The sequence below is a fragment of the Euphorbia lathyris genome, chromosome 1 (genome assembly GCF_963576675.1).
Source record: "Euphorbia lathyris chromosome 1, ddEupLath1.1, whole genome shotgun sequence".
Taxonomy (NCBI): Eukaryota; Viridiplantae; Streptophyta; class Magnoliopsida; order Malpighiales; family Euphorbiaceae; genus Euphorbia; species Euphorbia lathyris.
In genome coordinates, this window is record NC_088910.1 from 57501505 (window position 1) to 57517097 (window position 15593).

General features: G+C 35.8%; 1 protein-coding gene across 2 annotated transcripts; it reads left to right on the forward strand.

The window, feature by feature from the left end:
* The first annotated feature begins 5042 nt into the window (after positions 1–5042).
* LOC136234252 (uncharacterized) lies at positions 5043–10278 on the forward strand. Of its 2 annotated transcripts, none has more exons than XM_066024065.1 (8): positions 5043–5604; positions 7290–7414; positions 7866–7903; positions 8671–8781; positions 8947–9026; positions 9545–9581; positions 9665–9706; positions 9787–10278. In XM_066024065.1, the coding sequence occupies exons 1-8, from the start codon at positions 5344–5346 to the stop codon at positions 9846–9848; spliced, it is 756 nt and encodes a 251-aa protein (XP_065880137.1). In that variant the 5' UTR covers positions 5043–5343; the 3' UTR covers positions 9849–10278. The 2 variants fall into 2 exon arrangements, with proteins under 2 accessions (XP_065880137.1, XP_065880131.1); XM_066024059.1 differs by having other exon boundaries at positions 5049–5604; positions 9809–10278.
* The last annotated feature ends 5315 nt before the right edge of the window (positions 10279–15593 follow it).

Genomic DNA, 15593 nt, shown 5'->3' on the forward strand with positions numbered 1-15593 from the left:
ATTTTTACAACTTAAATTATCTAAAACCATAAATTCAAACTTACAATATCATCCAAACATCAATATCAACATAAATAGAGAGTAGTTTAATACAAAGCCCATCACTACAACTAAGATAATAAATATAAACAACTATCGAAGAGAGAAGAAGAAGAAGATAATCCTAGAAACACATCACACTTACATGAGAGAAAATTGATTTTTTTTTAATGATGTTCAACCCTTGCAAGATTCCATGGCCAACACCCTAAACCCTCACATAAAATTTATATCTTGTCCTTGTTTCTTATAATTTTGATGTTTTAATTCTTATTCAAAAGAAAGGTCGGAGAAGAAGAATAAGCTTAAGACATTATTTCTCTTCCATTTCTCTAACGTCATTCTTATTCAACAGAAAGAATACCAGATACATAGTATCTAATTTTCTCTTATCAACTGCAAAAATGTCATCTCCTTGAGCAAAATGGTGGTAAACTTTCCCTCCATCCTTTGCAATCACGTGTCCAATTTCATACCAGAAATCTATTGTATACAATTGACAGTTGATGCTCTTGTTGGAATGAAATAGAAGAAGGAAACAAAGATGTCATTTAGTTACCGCTGAAAACCAGAGAGAGGGACAGAGTGAGACCAACCATTTAGTTGACATTTTTTCTTTTTATCGTCATTTAGTTACTCTTAGCTAGTGTGTTAGAATAGATTTAATTGGTGATTTTATTTAATTCAGAGAGCCATCAATTATTGATTTCGGTAGTAAAGTTTTAATTGCTTTGAGTCTTTATTTTAGAGGATCATATAAATATTATGTCTTTTATATATAATGTTATTTTAGTTTAGCCTCAAAGTAAGTATAACTACATTATTTAAGTGGGTTACTAAACCCAGCCCCATATTCACACTTCCAGCCCCGAAAAAAGACCTAAATGCCCTTTGAACAAAAACTGAAAATTTGAATCCCTCCCAAACTCTCTCAAACTCATTTTCATCCGAATCAAAGACAAAACGTTTGATGGAAGACAATCCGTTATCACCGAGAGTAGACGGGAGTGATGCTACGTCCGAAGTCGAGGTATTTTTCCGATTTAACTTCCTTGCATTTCTGTAATTTGAATTGGGAAAAAAAATCTGTTTCGGCACTCGGGCGTGTGAGCATCACGCCTCACCACATGGTGGGGTGTATGAGTATCACGTCCCACCATATGGTGGGGCGTGATAGCCACACGCCTCACCATGAGGTGGGACGCGATGCTCATACGCCCCACCATGAGGTGGGGCGTGATGTTCATACGCCCCACCATTAGGTGGGACGTGATGCTCATACGCCCCACCATGTGGTGGGGCATGATGCTCACACGTCCGAGCAAATTTGTGGTTGTTTTTCGGGTTTAGACACCGAAACGCTATAGAAATATCACGTTTTGGAATGTAATGTTCGTTATTAATCATTTACAGGAGGTTTCGTGGGAAGAATTTGACGGAAACGGCATAGATTACAGCTCGCAGTTTTTCCCTAAACAAACATATCATGAAGCTGTTAACTGGGCAAAACAGACGGCAATTGGGATCGGGTTTGAGTTAACAACAGCGCCGCACAAGACGGGGCGCAAGTCAAAGTGGATATTGGTTAAATGTGCTCGTGGTGTTAAGAATTATAAAAGAAAAAAGGATGTGGATATGGATGTTATACTACGGAAGAATACAAAAACAAAGTACTGTGGTTGCAAATTCCAGATAAAGGTTATGGAAATCGGCGAATTGGGCTGTTGGGTGGTGAATGGGATTCCTGGAGATAGAGGACAACACTGTCATCAGTTGGCTGTATATCGTCAGGGCTACAGACAGATGAGCGGACTAAGCCCGGCTTCCAAAAAACTTATTCGTGAAATGAGTTCAGCTCAAGCTAAGCCTTGTGCTATTTTTGCTGCAATCAAAGAAAAACATCCGGAGGATTGTCCGACACAAAGACATATCTATAACTACAGGGAGAAAATCAGGACTGAGAGCTTTGAGGGTCGGGATGTAATCGGTCAGTTTTATCGGCTTGCTATAGATAAGGACTATATACATTGGATGCAAGCGGTGCCGAGCAGCAATGTCGTGACTCACTTATTTGTGGCACATCCAACATCGATCACACTGTTCCGATCTTATTACTTGTTTGTTGGTATGGATTCAACATATAAAACAAACAAGTATATGATGCCATTCTTTGAAATCATTGGAATGACGCCTTCTAACAAAAACTTCTTGATCGCCTATGCAATCATGAAGGATGAAACCGAGGGTAGTTACATGTGGGTGTTACAAAAATTGAAGCTTTTGCTCCAACCTGATGTGCATCCGACAGTCATTGCTACAGACCGGGAGTTAGGACTGATGCGGCCGGTTCGTGAGGTATTTCCTCATTCTCATCATTTATTGTGCACATGGCATATTAATAAAGATATGGAGGATAGAGTTGGCAAGTTGAGTGGAATGAAGAAGTTTGGTGAAATTTTTAAAAATTCCAAATGGAAACGTATAATTGAAGCCCCGACAGAAGCTGAATATGAGGCGGCAGTGGTAGCCATGAAGAATACTACTGGCAACTGGCCTGGTGTGATTCAGTACGTGGAGACCACGTGGCTAGTGCATAAAGAGAAGTTTTGTCGAGCATGGACGAACAAGGTGTTGCACTTAGGAAACACCACAACCTGTCGAGTGGAGAGTTCACATGCACAGTTGAAACAATGGTTGAATTCATCTACTGGTGCACTTGATACAGTGTGGGCGAAGGTGCACAAGGACATTGAGGCTCAGATCGAGGCGATCAAGTAAGACATTTATTCTGTAATTTGCTTTAATCTTTTAAAATTTAATACATTAGTTTTGTAATCCGTCATTGTATATAATCAGATACTCACTCGAGGACTTGAGAAGAAGATCTGCGGTGAATCACTGTGGAGAACCTTTCACGTATCTCGACTTACACGTTTCACATTACTGCTTGGCTGTACTAAATGATGAGCTCAAGCGTATGCACGCATTGAGTATGGATGTGGTAACTGAATGCGGATGCGTGTTGCCCATGACTTATGGCATTCCGTGTGCATGTGAGCTGAAAACATATATTGACACAAATGAATCGGTCTGTGTTGACCGCATCCATCCTTTTTGGAGATCTCTTGCGTTTGAAGGGTTGAGTGACATACCAGTTACTGCTCCAGTATATGCTGACGGGTCTGAGGATCACCGATTTTTTAAATCTCTTGTGGAAAAGGTTGAAAAATTAGATCCTTCAATGGTGCGTAGCATATCGATGTACATTCATGATCAGATAAACCTGGAACAAAGTGGCTTTAAAGAACCCGAGGTCAAAGACACTGTTAGGGGTAGACCAAAGGGAAATTCATCAACAAAACGAAATCCGAGTGCATGGGAGTACAATCAGTCACCACGAGGTCGAGCACGGTCCTCGGGTTCGAGGAGTATTCGTAGTTGAGGCCATTCTTCATCCTCATCTGTGCATAACAGCCAGATGCCGGGTATATTTTATTTCATTTATATATATGTTGAAGTTAAAGTAAATATATTTTTATTGATAAATTTCATATATTAATATTTTCAGTCGGATTTGATGCGGATATCGCCAGTTACCACCATTTACATCGGGTTCAAGGTCTCATCATACCATTTATTACTGGATTCCATGATGTTGTAGCAGATGGTAACTGTGGATTTCGTGTTTTAGCCGATGCCATCATTTTTAACCAAGAGGAGTGGAAGCTGATGAGAGTGCTCATAGAGAATGAGATGCGGGCAAACCGTGATCTGTATGTGCCAGTGTACGGGAACGGATTTGATGCTGCCCTCACACGTATTAAATGGGCAGGAGCGGGTTGTGGTGAGTCCCACTGGATGGTGAGTTCGGATGACTTATTTGCTGCTGCATCTGTATTGAACGCAATAATTTTTCTTTTTACTACAGAACAATTAGGATGTTGCACTATACTGCCGATGCGTTCGGACGATGGAAGACCACCTGAGCGAGAGATTGGGATTTGTCATTTGGGGAGTTATCGTCACTACATACGTCTTTATTTACATCCTTCGTTTCCAGTGCCTCCCATTGCCACCCAATGGCGATTATTTTCTCATCAGAGTGTTCGTCACTTGGAGAATTTATACGCTGAAAGGAGAGAGGCTTGGATTAGATCATATTAGTTTTATATGTTGTGATTAATAATATTTATTAATTAACTTATATTATTTTTTGGTTTTAAGTACAATTCTGTAGTTACGGGTTTAACCGCATATTTACGGGTTTAACGGACTATTTACGGGTTTAACGGACTATTTACGGGTTTGACGAACTATTTACGGGATAAAAAAGCTATTTTTTTTGCCAATTCGACACGCGGGCGTGTGGCCATCACGCCTCACCTCGCGGTCGGACGTGATAACCCCACGCCCGCATGTCGAATTGGCAAAAAAATAGCTTTTCCCCTCCCAAAACCCATGAAAGGGCATTTTCGTCCTTTCACGGAACTAGGGGTGGGAAAATGAGGCTGGGTTTAACAACACCCTTATTTAAACATCATTTACCTCAGCTAGTTTCCAAACTGAACAAGATATTTCATTCACCAGTATCATGCTTCACTTAATTTTCTTCATGTGCCATATTTTAATGGTCCCTCATCTAAACAAAGTGTTAAGTAACCTCTAAACCATTCATTCAATCAAGGTTTAATATATAATATTAGTAGCCAATCAACTTTGTATTGATCCTTGAATTTATAAAATGTTGCCTTAGTCATTTAAACTTGATTGAGTCCATGTGGAAGCAGAATATAGTATTTAGACAAATTGAAAATGCATATCATTCTAATTAGGTTTAGAGAACAAATTGAGAGAGCCAATAAATGATTGGAATAAAAGAGATAAATAATTTTAAACAAGTTGAAGAAATTTACTACATGCTTTGTAAATTCATTACTCATTAAAGCCAAATTGAAGGATATTGATATATTAAGCCTTCAATCGAAGTCTATTTGAAATTTCAAGTTGATAAAATTGGATCTATCTTGATTCAAAAAAAAAAAGGATCTATCTATTCCTATTATTGAACCAGTTGGTAACGCAAGAGTTGGACAGCGGATGGAATGGAATAAACAAGAAAAATAGAAATCTCCTCCGCGGAGGTGCAGACTCAAAATCTGCCTCTGGAGACAATACAATATTACATCAACAAATTCGGACTTCCTTCAAAAACCACACCATCCATTTTTCAATTTATAATCATTACTTTCTCATCCCAACTCACTTTCTCCCATTTCTTCCCATCTCCTCAATACAGATTCAATAATGGCGGTTAATCCATCCACTCCCTGTTCCTCTCCATTGTATCGTTCTTTAGCTCATCGCTCCACCCTGCCCTTCTTCCCTCGCCTTCTTTTACGCCCTTCTTTTTCCACCAATATCCCGTCTCCTAGAATCGTCGCAGCTCCTACTTCTGACCCGTCTGGACGATTGAGATCTGTTGTGGACTCGGATTCTGCGATTGCTTCATCCGCTGCTTCCTCGTCTTCCGCAATCGATTTCCTCACATTGTGTAACCGCTTGAAGGTAAAGAATGAAAATGCTTCTTCGTTTTCCACTCACTTTTCTTGCGAAGTTGCATACTTTTTCTTAACCTAACGATTAGGTTCTGATAATTTTACTTGATCGTGGAATTGTTGCATCCAATTATGACACTTTTGTATACTTCTTTTGTTGTATGTGATCAAACCCAAGATAATAACATCATTGATTATTAGACCGTATATGGAAATCAATTATTTGGCTGGGAACTTTTGCCTGGAATGGTAACATGCTAAAGCAAATGTCTTAGTTTATTGTCTTACATAAAGGGCAAATTCAAATGTCGCGACAATAAAACCATACAGCTTGTGGTCTAATTGTAATTTATGAAATTGGGTATTACACATCCGATGTACTTCTAGACGCTATGTGGGTCAAGGAAGAATTGGATGAAGTTGTCTTCCAATCATCTGAAGATTCGGTTTTGAATGACAGTATTCTTGCTACCTAATTTCTATTACCTCATGGGGGCCAAGCATTAAAAACAAGGTTGTAAAACTGAAATGGAATTAAAATGTTTCATTTAGGTCAGCATTTATGTTCTTCATAAAAAGCTATAAGAAATGAAAATGGTAAAATCTCCATGCTTTAAGTATTTACTGTTGACAATCTGGTAACTTCTGATAGAGTTGCCTTGGCTACAGGGAGTTGGCACTTGACACATCATTCAAGTCACTTAATATTGCATAGGATCCGTTTCCTCATCTCATTCTTTGTTCATAATTAACTGAAGTTTGGAATTTCTTCTTGTTGTGTGTTTTTCTTTTCCTAGTTGATTTTTCAATAACTTATCTCTGTGCATGCTCATTTATGTTTCAATGCTATCAAAGAGGCATCTCTCTTTGTTATGTGATACATGTACTGGCTACAACAACAACAACAACAAAGCCTTAGTCTCGAAATGATTCGGGGTCGGCTACCATCATATAAAACCGTGAAATCAAGTCGTGTCAGCGACACAAATTCTCTCCCTCCACTCTGTCCTATCCACTACCATTCCACTCTGTCCTATCCACTACCATATTTTCCTCAATCCCCAATAAACTCATATCACTCTTGATCACCTTCCTCCAAGTTTGCTTAGGTCTTCCCCTACCCATCACCACTACATCCCTTTGCCACTCTTCGGTCCTCGTCCTCCTAACCGGCGCATCAAGCGCTCTTCGTCTTACATGGCCAAACCACCTTAGTCGGTTTTTCCTCATTTTATTCTCAGTAGATGTAACCCCTACTTTTGTCCTAATTATTTCATTATTCACCCGATCCTTTCTCGTATGACCACACATCCATCTCGATACATGTACTGGCTAAAAAAAAAAGGGCGGCCCGGTCGCACTACGCGTCCCCGCTGAGCGAGGGTCCGGGGAGGGGTCCCACCACAAGGGTGTACTGGGGCAAGCCTTCCCCTGCCAATTTATTTGGCAAGAGGCCGCTCCTAAGACTCGAACCCGTGACCTCTTGGTCACACGACAACAACGTTTACCATTGCGCCAAGGCTCGCCCTCGATACACGTAATTAAAAAAAAATGTTCTATATAGGATTAGCCTTATAACTAGACATATGCCTAATCTTTGCTACCTAGATTTCTGATTGTTATGTTCAATATAGTATGAGCCTAATAACTGGAGATAGGCCGGTCCCTAATCTTTTCTCTTGCTCTTTCTCCAAGACCACAAAAAGGAAAGGATGGATCAATCATGGGATAAAAGGTCCTGAATCAATAGCTGACCATATGTACCGCATGGCTTTGATGGGTCTCATTGCTGGTGATCTTCCGGGTTTGAACCGAGAAAGGTTAGACTTTATCATATTACATTGAACCCCATGCTCCTTAAATGATATGTTCATCATTTAAAAAATCTGGTATAAATAATAAGCAATAATTCACAAGGCATTAAAATGTGTTTGGCCTTGTAAGTTGTTTTGATTTGTGGGATCCACTTCTGTAAACTGTTGTTCCTTTTTGATGCAGCAATCTTTTGCCGTTAATTCTTATGCAACCGTGTATAAAAAAATTGTATTCTACTCTACGGATATTTTAATGTGCTGTTTGCATGTTCTAAATGGCTTAAGTTAGCTAGTTGCTGAAATGTGTGGAGTCTGGACTTCAAACATGGATGTTTTAATTAATTATCAGTCTGCAAACTGTGTTTCCCATTCTGTTATGCAAAGTGGCAAAAGATAGTTTGAATTTCCTCTTGTATTTGTTATTTATTAGATGCTTTTATCCTTCTTATCTTAACAGGTGCATAAAGATTGCAATCGTCCATGATATAGCAGAAGGTGTTATTTTATTTCTTGAATGTTCCAACAGCAGTTGGTATGAAATATTCATTTGTATTTTAATGAAATGAAATGGATACAGTTGCAAAATGTATGGGGTGCATGAATCGGGCGGTGGCTTTAAGGTAGTAATTATTTAATTAGTTGTGTTTCGAGTCCATATAGATCTGGTAAAAGTGCTCTTTACAGCTTATGGTCCAAATATTTACTTGAACTACTTTTATGGCACCACAAATAGACTCACTCTTGCAGGAGGGTATAGAACACAATTCTCCAGGTATCAGGAATTATATGAGGCTCAATTTTGACACTGGGACCTCCCACCTTCAATTCATGGAGGTTACCAATAAGATACTCCCAGTTTGAGGTTAATGACTGTGAAGTAGATTTAAGACCACCAAATCGAATGTTTAGGTTTTTCAGTAGCAAGACAGAGTTGGTTCTTTTGCTTGTTATTTGATGCAGTGCAATGCAACCCGCAATTAGAGAGAAACATATGAAGAATGTTCTAAGCACCATACTATGAACCCATGTTGGTACCTTGTACTTTCAAAGAGCTAGAACATTCCGATTCTCATAAGTTTATCAATGTTCTTTTCATCATAGTTTTCCTTTTTTTTTTTTTAAATGAAAACGAAAAAGGATAAACTTTTGGGGCTTGAGGGACTGAATAATGAAGCCAGTAATGATTGACAATTTTACATTGATCTTTTTTTTCCTTGCTATCTTTGCATTAGAAGTTTAAATTGGGCTTTAAACTTTGATAGCTATCGTTGGGGATATAACGCCATCTGATGGTGTGCCTAAACATGAGAAGAGTAGACGGGAGCAAGAAGCTTTAAATGAAATGTGCGAAGTTCTTGGTGGAGGAATGAGGGGTATGTAGTAGCTCTTGTTATCTTATTAGCAGTATTGTATTGATTGTCATTTTAATCTTTTGTTTTTTTTTTCTTTTTGTTTGTTCCTTTGTTATTTTGAGAGAGAGAGAAAGGGGAAAAAGTTAATCATTAAATTATGTTTCTTTATGCATTTATTCACTGCAGCTGAAGAGATCAAGGAACTGTGGGAAGAGTATGAAAATAATGCTTCATTAGAGGCCAACCTTGTGAAAGATTTTGACAAAGTATGTAAACTTGGCATTCAAATAAATATTATATTGTCAAAAAGTAGGATTGTGTTTAAATAACCATTATCAATTGGCTTTATCTTGATACAGAGCTAAATGCTTAAATTAAGCATCACTTAGTGTGCTGATGGTGGTACCATGGTAGTCCAGAGTGTTTATTTTAATTTAATAAAAAACAGTTGAAGATCTGATGTTAACAAGAAAACTATATGCTATGCAAGACTGAATTTTGACGGAGTGGGGAATCGAACCTCAAACCTGTCAAGCAGAGGTTCAACGCCTTACCACTCGGACCAACCCTCATTGGCTATAATGATCCAACTATTTTGGTGTTCACATAATGTTTTGAACTATTTCAACTTGCTCTTGTCACATTAATGTGATAACAAATCTCAATCCCACTGTGCGAAAACACTTCTTGGAATTTATATTATTTTGTTTTTCCATCTCAATTTTTTCGCATTTGTTTAATTTACCATTTTCTGCATTTTATCTAATATTATTGTGTTTTTTAGGTTGAGATGATTTTGCAAGCTTTGGAATATGAAATGGGTAAGAATTTAGATGAGTTTATCTGTTGATCACGTAGCCGAGCTAAAATTTCCATCTCATTCAATGGTATCATGCTTTTGCAGAACATGGGAAGGTGTTGGATGAATTTTTCCTTTCAACAGCAGGTACAATCAACTCAACAAATAGATCCTTGCTAGAAAATCTGATTGCATAAAACAGTTAATCATTTATGCTCATAGTTTAGAACATTCTCTCTTCCTCTCCAGGAAAATTTCAGACAGATTTAGGGAAGAGTTGGGCAGCTGAGATTATATCAAGAAGAAACTCTAGATTGGGCAGCAAGCTTCACTGATGTCCTTGTTCCTTTACTAATTTCAGACTATCTCTCTCTCTCTGGCTCGCCTGGATAAACCCTTCGAGTAGGCCTCGTTATGATGGTAGAGGAATAATAGACTATCTTGTATAAAAGAAGGAAGTTAGTAAGGGGTTTATCTTTGCCAATTTTACTACAAAAACAACTAACCAGCACAGCACTTACCGTAGTTTCTGGTGAGGTCTTCAGTGTCAGCAGTCTTTTAGTTTTAAGTGCTTTCAGAACATCTACGCTGCTATCTTTTCAAGTGTTTTTCCATTTTGGTGCTGAAGTAATAATATTCTGCCAAGTAGCTTTAGAAAACTCTATCTGGTTCAGGTGTAATTGCTCTTTAGAAGAAACTGGAATTTTCAAGTTATGATATGAGACAGTAAATTAAGTTTATTAGATATATATATATATATATATTACTAGGACATCTGGCCTAGAGCATACATCCTTAGATTTACTAGGACATGTCTGTGGATTGGAGTCAGATTGGGCTTGACACTGAGTTATTTTTAACTAAGTTTAGTTTAAACTATATTTTCATGGGTAAATTATAGGGGAAAGTACAAAAATAAACCTTGTGGTTTGGGCCATTTTCAAACATAAATTACGTGGTTTAAAAGTTGACAAACAAGTATATTGAGGTTCATTCCGTTAGCAAACACGTATATTGAGGTTCATTCCGTTAGCAAACACATATCAAATTGACTGTTAAAAGTCAAAAGGAAAAGAGTTAATTTGGTCCTTATATTTATATATTTTATACATTAGTCCTTCTTATTATCTAATTATCACAAATAAACCTCAAAATTAAAAATAAAAATCAAATACACCATCTTCTCCATTTATCTTTAATTTCTTTTTTTTCTTCTTCCTCTCTCTTCTCTCTCCTCTTGGTTAATTTCTCTCTAAAATCAATTCAATTAAAGATCAGATCAGACATTAAAATGAAAATCTAATTAAACAATAAAACCTAATTAAAATCTAGCTTTAACTTAATTTTAAGAATCACCATCAAGAAAAAATAACATAGAAAAATGCACTTGAACTTCTCTAATCTCGTACTGTTCTTTCTTACTCAACACCTTATATTCCACCGACTCAATGTTTGAACTTCAAAATAAACACTAAATGTTAAATCCAATAATGAAAAGAGCGAGTTAAATAAAATTAACTGTCATTAGTGCTTCCTCCAAATTCTGGCTTTCGAACCTCTTCGGGAACACATATTTCGCAGTCTCATTAGCTAAATCGAACAAAACTGCAAGTTGAAAAGCAATCAAATCTTCATTAAAATTATCACTAAAAGCAACAGTAATATAGTGAGAAATCTCGTTGACATTTAGGTCGTTGAGAAACATTAGAAGTCTGGGAAGCGAGAGCGAAAACGAGAGAAACACGAGCTTCGAAAGCCCAAGACATGGCTCTTCTCGGCAGTGAAGAAGCGATTCTATCAGTGGCCATAGATTTGATCATGGTGAAGGACGGCTTGATACGATTTGCGGAAGTGGAAGTGAGGGTTATGCGTTGTGATTGAATCATCAATGAAAGACTGGACGAGAAGCATAGTGATTTTTGAATCATTTCCATTTAATCTTGAAACATCCAACATTAGTTCAGATATAGGGTCTGATCATATTTCCAGCTTGTAGGAGCATCATTGTTTAGGCTGTTAATGTATAATGGAGATAATGAGGTGGAATAACGGGTTTGTTTGACAAGGAAGACTCATTGTTTGGTGGTTCAATTGATTGTAGAGAGAGAAAAATTAAGAGAGAACAGAGAAAAAAGAAAAAAAAATAAGAAATTGAAGAGTAGAGAGAGAAAAATTAAGAGAGAAGAGAGAGAAAAAAGAAAAAAATAAGAAATTAAAGAGATGGAGAAGATGGTATAATTGATTTTTATTTTTTATTTTGGGGTTTGTTTGTGATAATTAGATAATAAGAGGGGTTAATTTATAAAATTAACAAATATAAGGACCAAATTAACTTTTTTTCCTTTTGACTTTTAACACCGTTAGTCAATTTGGTATGTGTTTGCTAACAGAATGAACCTCAAGGTACCATTTTGTAAAATTTTAAACCACAAGGCTGCAATCGAAAATAGGTGTAACCACAAGGTTTATTTTTATACTTTTCCCTAAATTATACAATAGTTAGAATTATAAATTATTTATAAGTGTCTCATTTTCTTAAATAAATATATTTATATGTCAAATCTGGTAGCTTTTTAAAAACCATTTTCTTTTTCCATAGGTTATTAACTGAAAATTTGATAAAATCAAAAAAATAAAATTACAAGATTAAAAATCATATGATAATAAAAATATATGGATTTTGATAAATGTAAATAAAATAAAAATTTGATTTTTAATGTAATTTTCTCTATTTTTCATTGGGATGTATTTCGTCAGGATGTATTGGGCTAGGCGAAGCGAATTGAAATTATTCTAATTTCAGTTCAGTCTACTTAATTAATATATAAAAAAAAAGACGGCCCAGTCGCACTACGCGTCCCCGCTGAAAAAATTAAGCACTAGATTCCATAAATTCATCGTCAGTTGACCTGTTTGAATTCGGGTCCATTATCTCCGGTTGCAGAAATTTATTACAGTCTAATACGGACATTATAGTGTCCTATGTCCCTCGTTTAGCAAATAGCGCGGCCTACTTAGTTGATTTCACATACATAATGGCTTAAAGCATACGAAAAACTAACCCTAACAATACCTTAAATTATATCCTATACTATAAACCCGTAATACCCTAACAGATCTCAAAAATCATACAAAAATCACGATTTCATGTTATTAGATGTAATGAAGATTAAAACGTACCTTATTTCCACCGTTTTCCATTACATTTGATGCAAAAATCCGTCAAAAAACGCAGCTAAAATCACCCTAATTAACACTCTACAATTGATTCGCATCTTTCTTTGTATACAACGATCTTGGTGGTTTATTCAAAATAGGGGTATTTCGGAAAAGTGGACAATGAAAATGTCTAGTTTGGTAACATGTGTTGTAATGAGTCTAAAAAATATAAACGAGCTTCTCAATTAGATTAGTTTTATAAGTAACTCTAGAATATGATAGTATATTATATGAAAAGCTTTTCGATAGATATACTAATAGCTAGTACGAATACACATTTACATGCATGATTATCTAATCTAGAAAATAATTAATCCTCACTTTTTAAGAATGGAAAGAATTTTTATGGCCAATAGTCTCATCCATAGAAGTACAAACTAATTACGAAAGAGAATAGTCACTATTGTCAGAGGTGAGAACAAAAATAATAATTAATTAAGGAGTGTGTAATCCAATCCAATATTAGCTATTAATATTATGGAAGACCAGACCAAGTCTAATTTATGGCCAAAACTAAGCTGGTTGATAGAACCATTATGAGTCTTGACCCCTATATTACAATACACCAGACTTTTCCTATGTTTAAATTAATAGAATAAATTATGGCCAAGTAATTTTAAATGAATAATGTCTAAGATGTAGCAGAATCAATCAAACTTTATAGTTGAAATAATTAAATCTTAATTATCTCCTTTTTTTTTTAATTAAAGGTGGATATTTTTTGAACATATGTACATCATAATATATATTTATCCCCAAACATGAAAAGATACCAATTCTTAAAAATGGTTGTACAGTAGATAATTAAATAAGATTACAAGCAACTATTAGGCAACTTGATATTATATAATTCTGTTTCTGTGAAGCAATCAAAGTGCATGGACGGGTACGTTTTGTTCTACTCCTTCCCTCCACCGACACCAACAAAAGTTGCATTTATACTGTACAATTTTTTTTTATAAGAGACCGCTCATATGATTCGAACCCATGACCTCACGGCAACAACGTTTACCACTGCGCCAAGACTCGCCCTCAGCACCAATATAGTTTTAACGTTTAAAAAAATGTATCAATTTAGGCCTTGATAATGAAAATCCCTAAACTAACGAATATCTAAGTAAACAACATATTAATAATCCATAATTTAGCAATCCCTAATTTAGAAATCATATACCTAAACCTAGAAATAAAATAAAGAATGAAAAATAAAAAATAAAAAACTTACTTGATGGAAGTCGGAAGTTGAATTGAGTAAGAATAGAAAATAATTGAGTAATTAAAATTTCAAACAAAGTATGGAGTGATTTGGGAAAATTTTCCCAAATCAAACTATAACCTTTTGCTTTCTCTCTTGTTCTTGTTAACATATCAAGTCTGGCTCCTTTCACAGTTTCACATCAACTGGTTACAGTTTCTCTTCTTAACAAATTCTGGTATTGATAGTTGTAGTTTGTTAGCAATTGGTTATTCCCTTTGTAACTATTTTACAGATTAATGGTCAAGATTAGTTAGATATAAAAGGGCAACACCCATGTACATGGTTCCTCAATGAATTTCAATGAATCGTATTATTCTTCTTAAGATTTCCGCTTAAAGTTCATATGGTATCAGAGCAATTAGGTTGAAAATTAAATCTGATTGAGTTCATTCTAATGGCAAGAGGAAGGAGAACCAACAGGTATCGTGAATTACGATAGTCTTCTTAATCTGAGGAAGAAAATGAAGCCACAAGAAGACATTCAAACTCCAATTCAGAGAATCCAGGATTGGTATTGATCAACATCACTCTGACAAGCAACAATTATCTATCATGGAGCAATGCAATGACTAGGGTTCTAACTGCATGTTGAGAGATTTCCACAAGTGCACGATATACGCTTATAATAATAAAAGATATCGAACCCATAAGGAACGCTTTTTAACAAAAACTTATTTTAATTCAGTTTAATTCACGTCTTTAGGTTTAACTTTAGAAAACCATTTAATTATTTGGATTGGTCTGGTTTAGATGGAAATAATATGTTGAGACTTAGAATGCAAATCTGTCTTGAGATTTAATTACAGAACAGAAACTTTATGTTTTAGAATTAGAAGTACACGAAACTTATTTGCATTAAGCAAGAAAGCAACTATAACTTTGGTAAGATTATAAACATGTAACAATTCATCATTTAACGCAATTAAGGGCTTCGAATTGCAGACGATCTTTCTACGGTCGAAACAGATCGCTACCTTAATCAAATTGGTGTTTTATGTCTGATAAGCCGAGCTATCGATCATATCATCCATAAATCCTAATCCTTTTAAGTGTTCAACAATGTTTCCTTACAATTATATTTGTGTAAAACGTTTTAGTGAAAACACCAGTACATTACTTTGAAAATCATTTTGTCAGAATAACATCAAAATAACAACAGAAAGTATATATTGAATAGAAAAGATGTATTATTATTGAATTGTGAATCTTCACAAGTTAACAGAGAAGAAGAAACATGGATATCATTTTAACTAATTTGAGTTCCGGGTTGTCAATCCTTTCCTAAAACTTCGTAGGTTTGTCACACCTTGGGGCGCTTCAGCCGCTAATCCTTCTCGCTGAATCCTCAAAATAGAGATCGCTGGATCCACTATCAGAATGTGAATTTGTCTTCAAACAATTCTTAAATCTAAACTAATTGCTACTGTGTTTGTAGTTAAACTAAGAATAGCTTGTGTACAGCAAGTTTGCCTTTACAGATATGAAAACTAATATCTAACTCTCTTCTGAATCAGAATTTCTTCAACATAATATCAACTCTCTAAAACTCTAACAACT

Excerpts from the sequence above, each read along its gene's own strand:
- LOC136234252 (XM_066024059.1), top strand. The coding sequence starts at position 5,344 with ATGGCGGTTAATCCATCCACTCCCTGTTCCTCTCCATTGTATCGTTCT. Across the intron at positions 7,904-8,670 it reads CGTCCATGATATAGCAGAAG|CTATCGTTGGGGATATAACG; the intron begins GTGTTATTTTAT and ends AAACTTTGATAG. Across the intron at positions 8,782-8,946 it reads TCTTGGTGGAGGAATGAGGG|CTGAAGAGATCAAGGAACTG; the intron begins GTATGTAGTAGC and ends TATTCACTGCAG.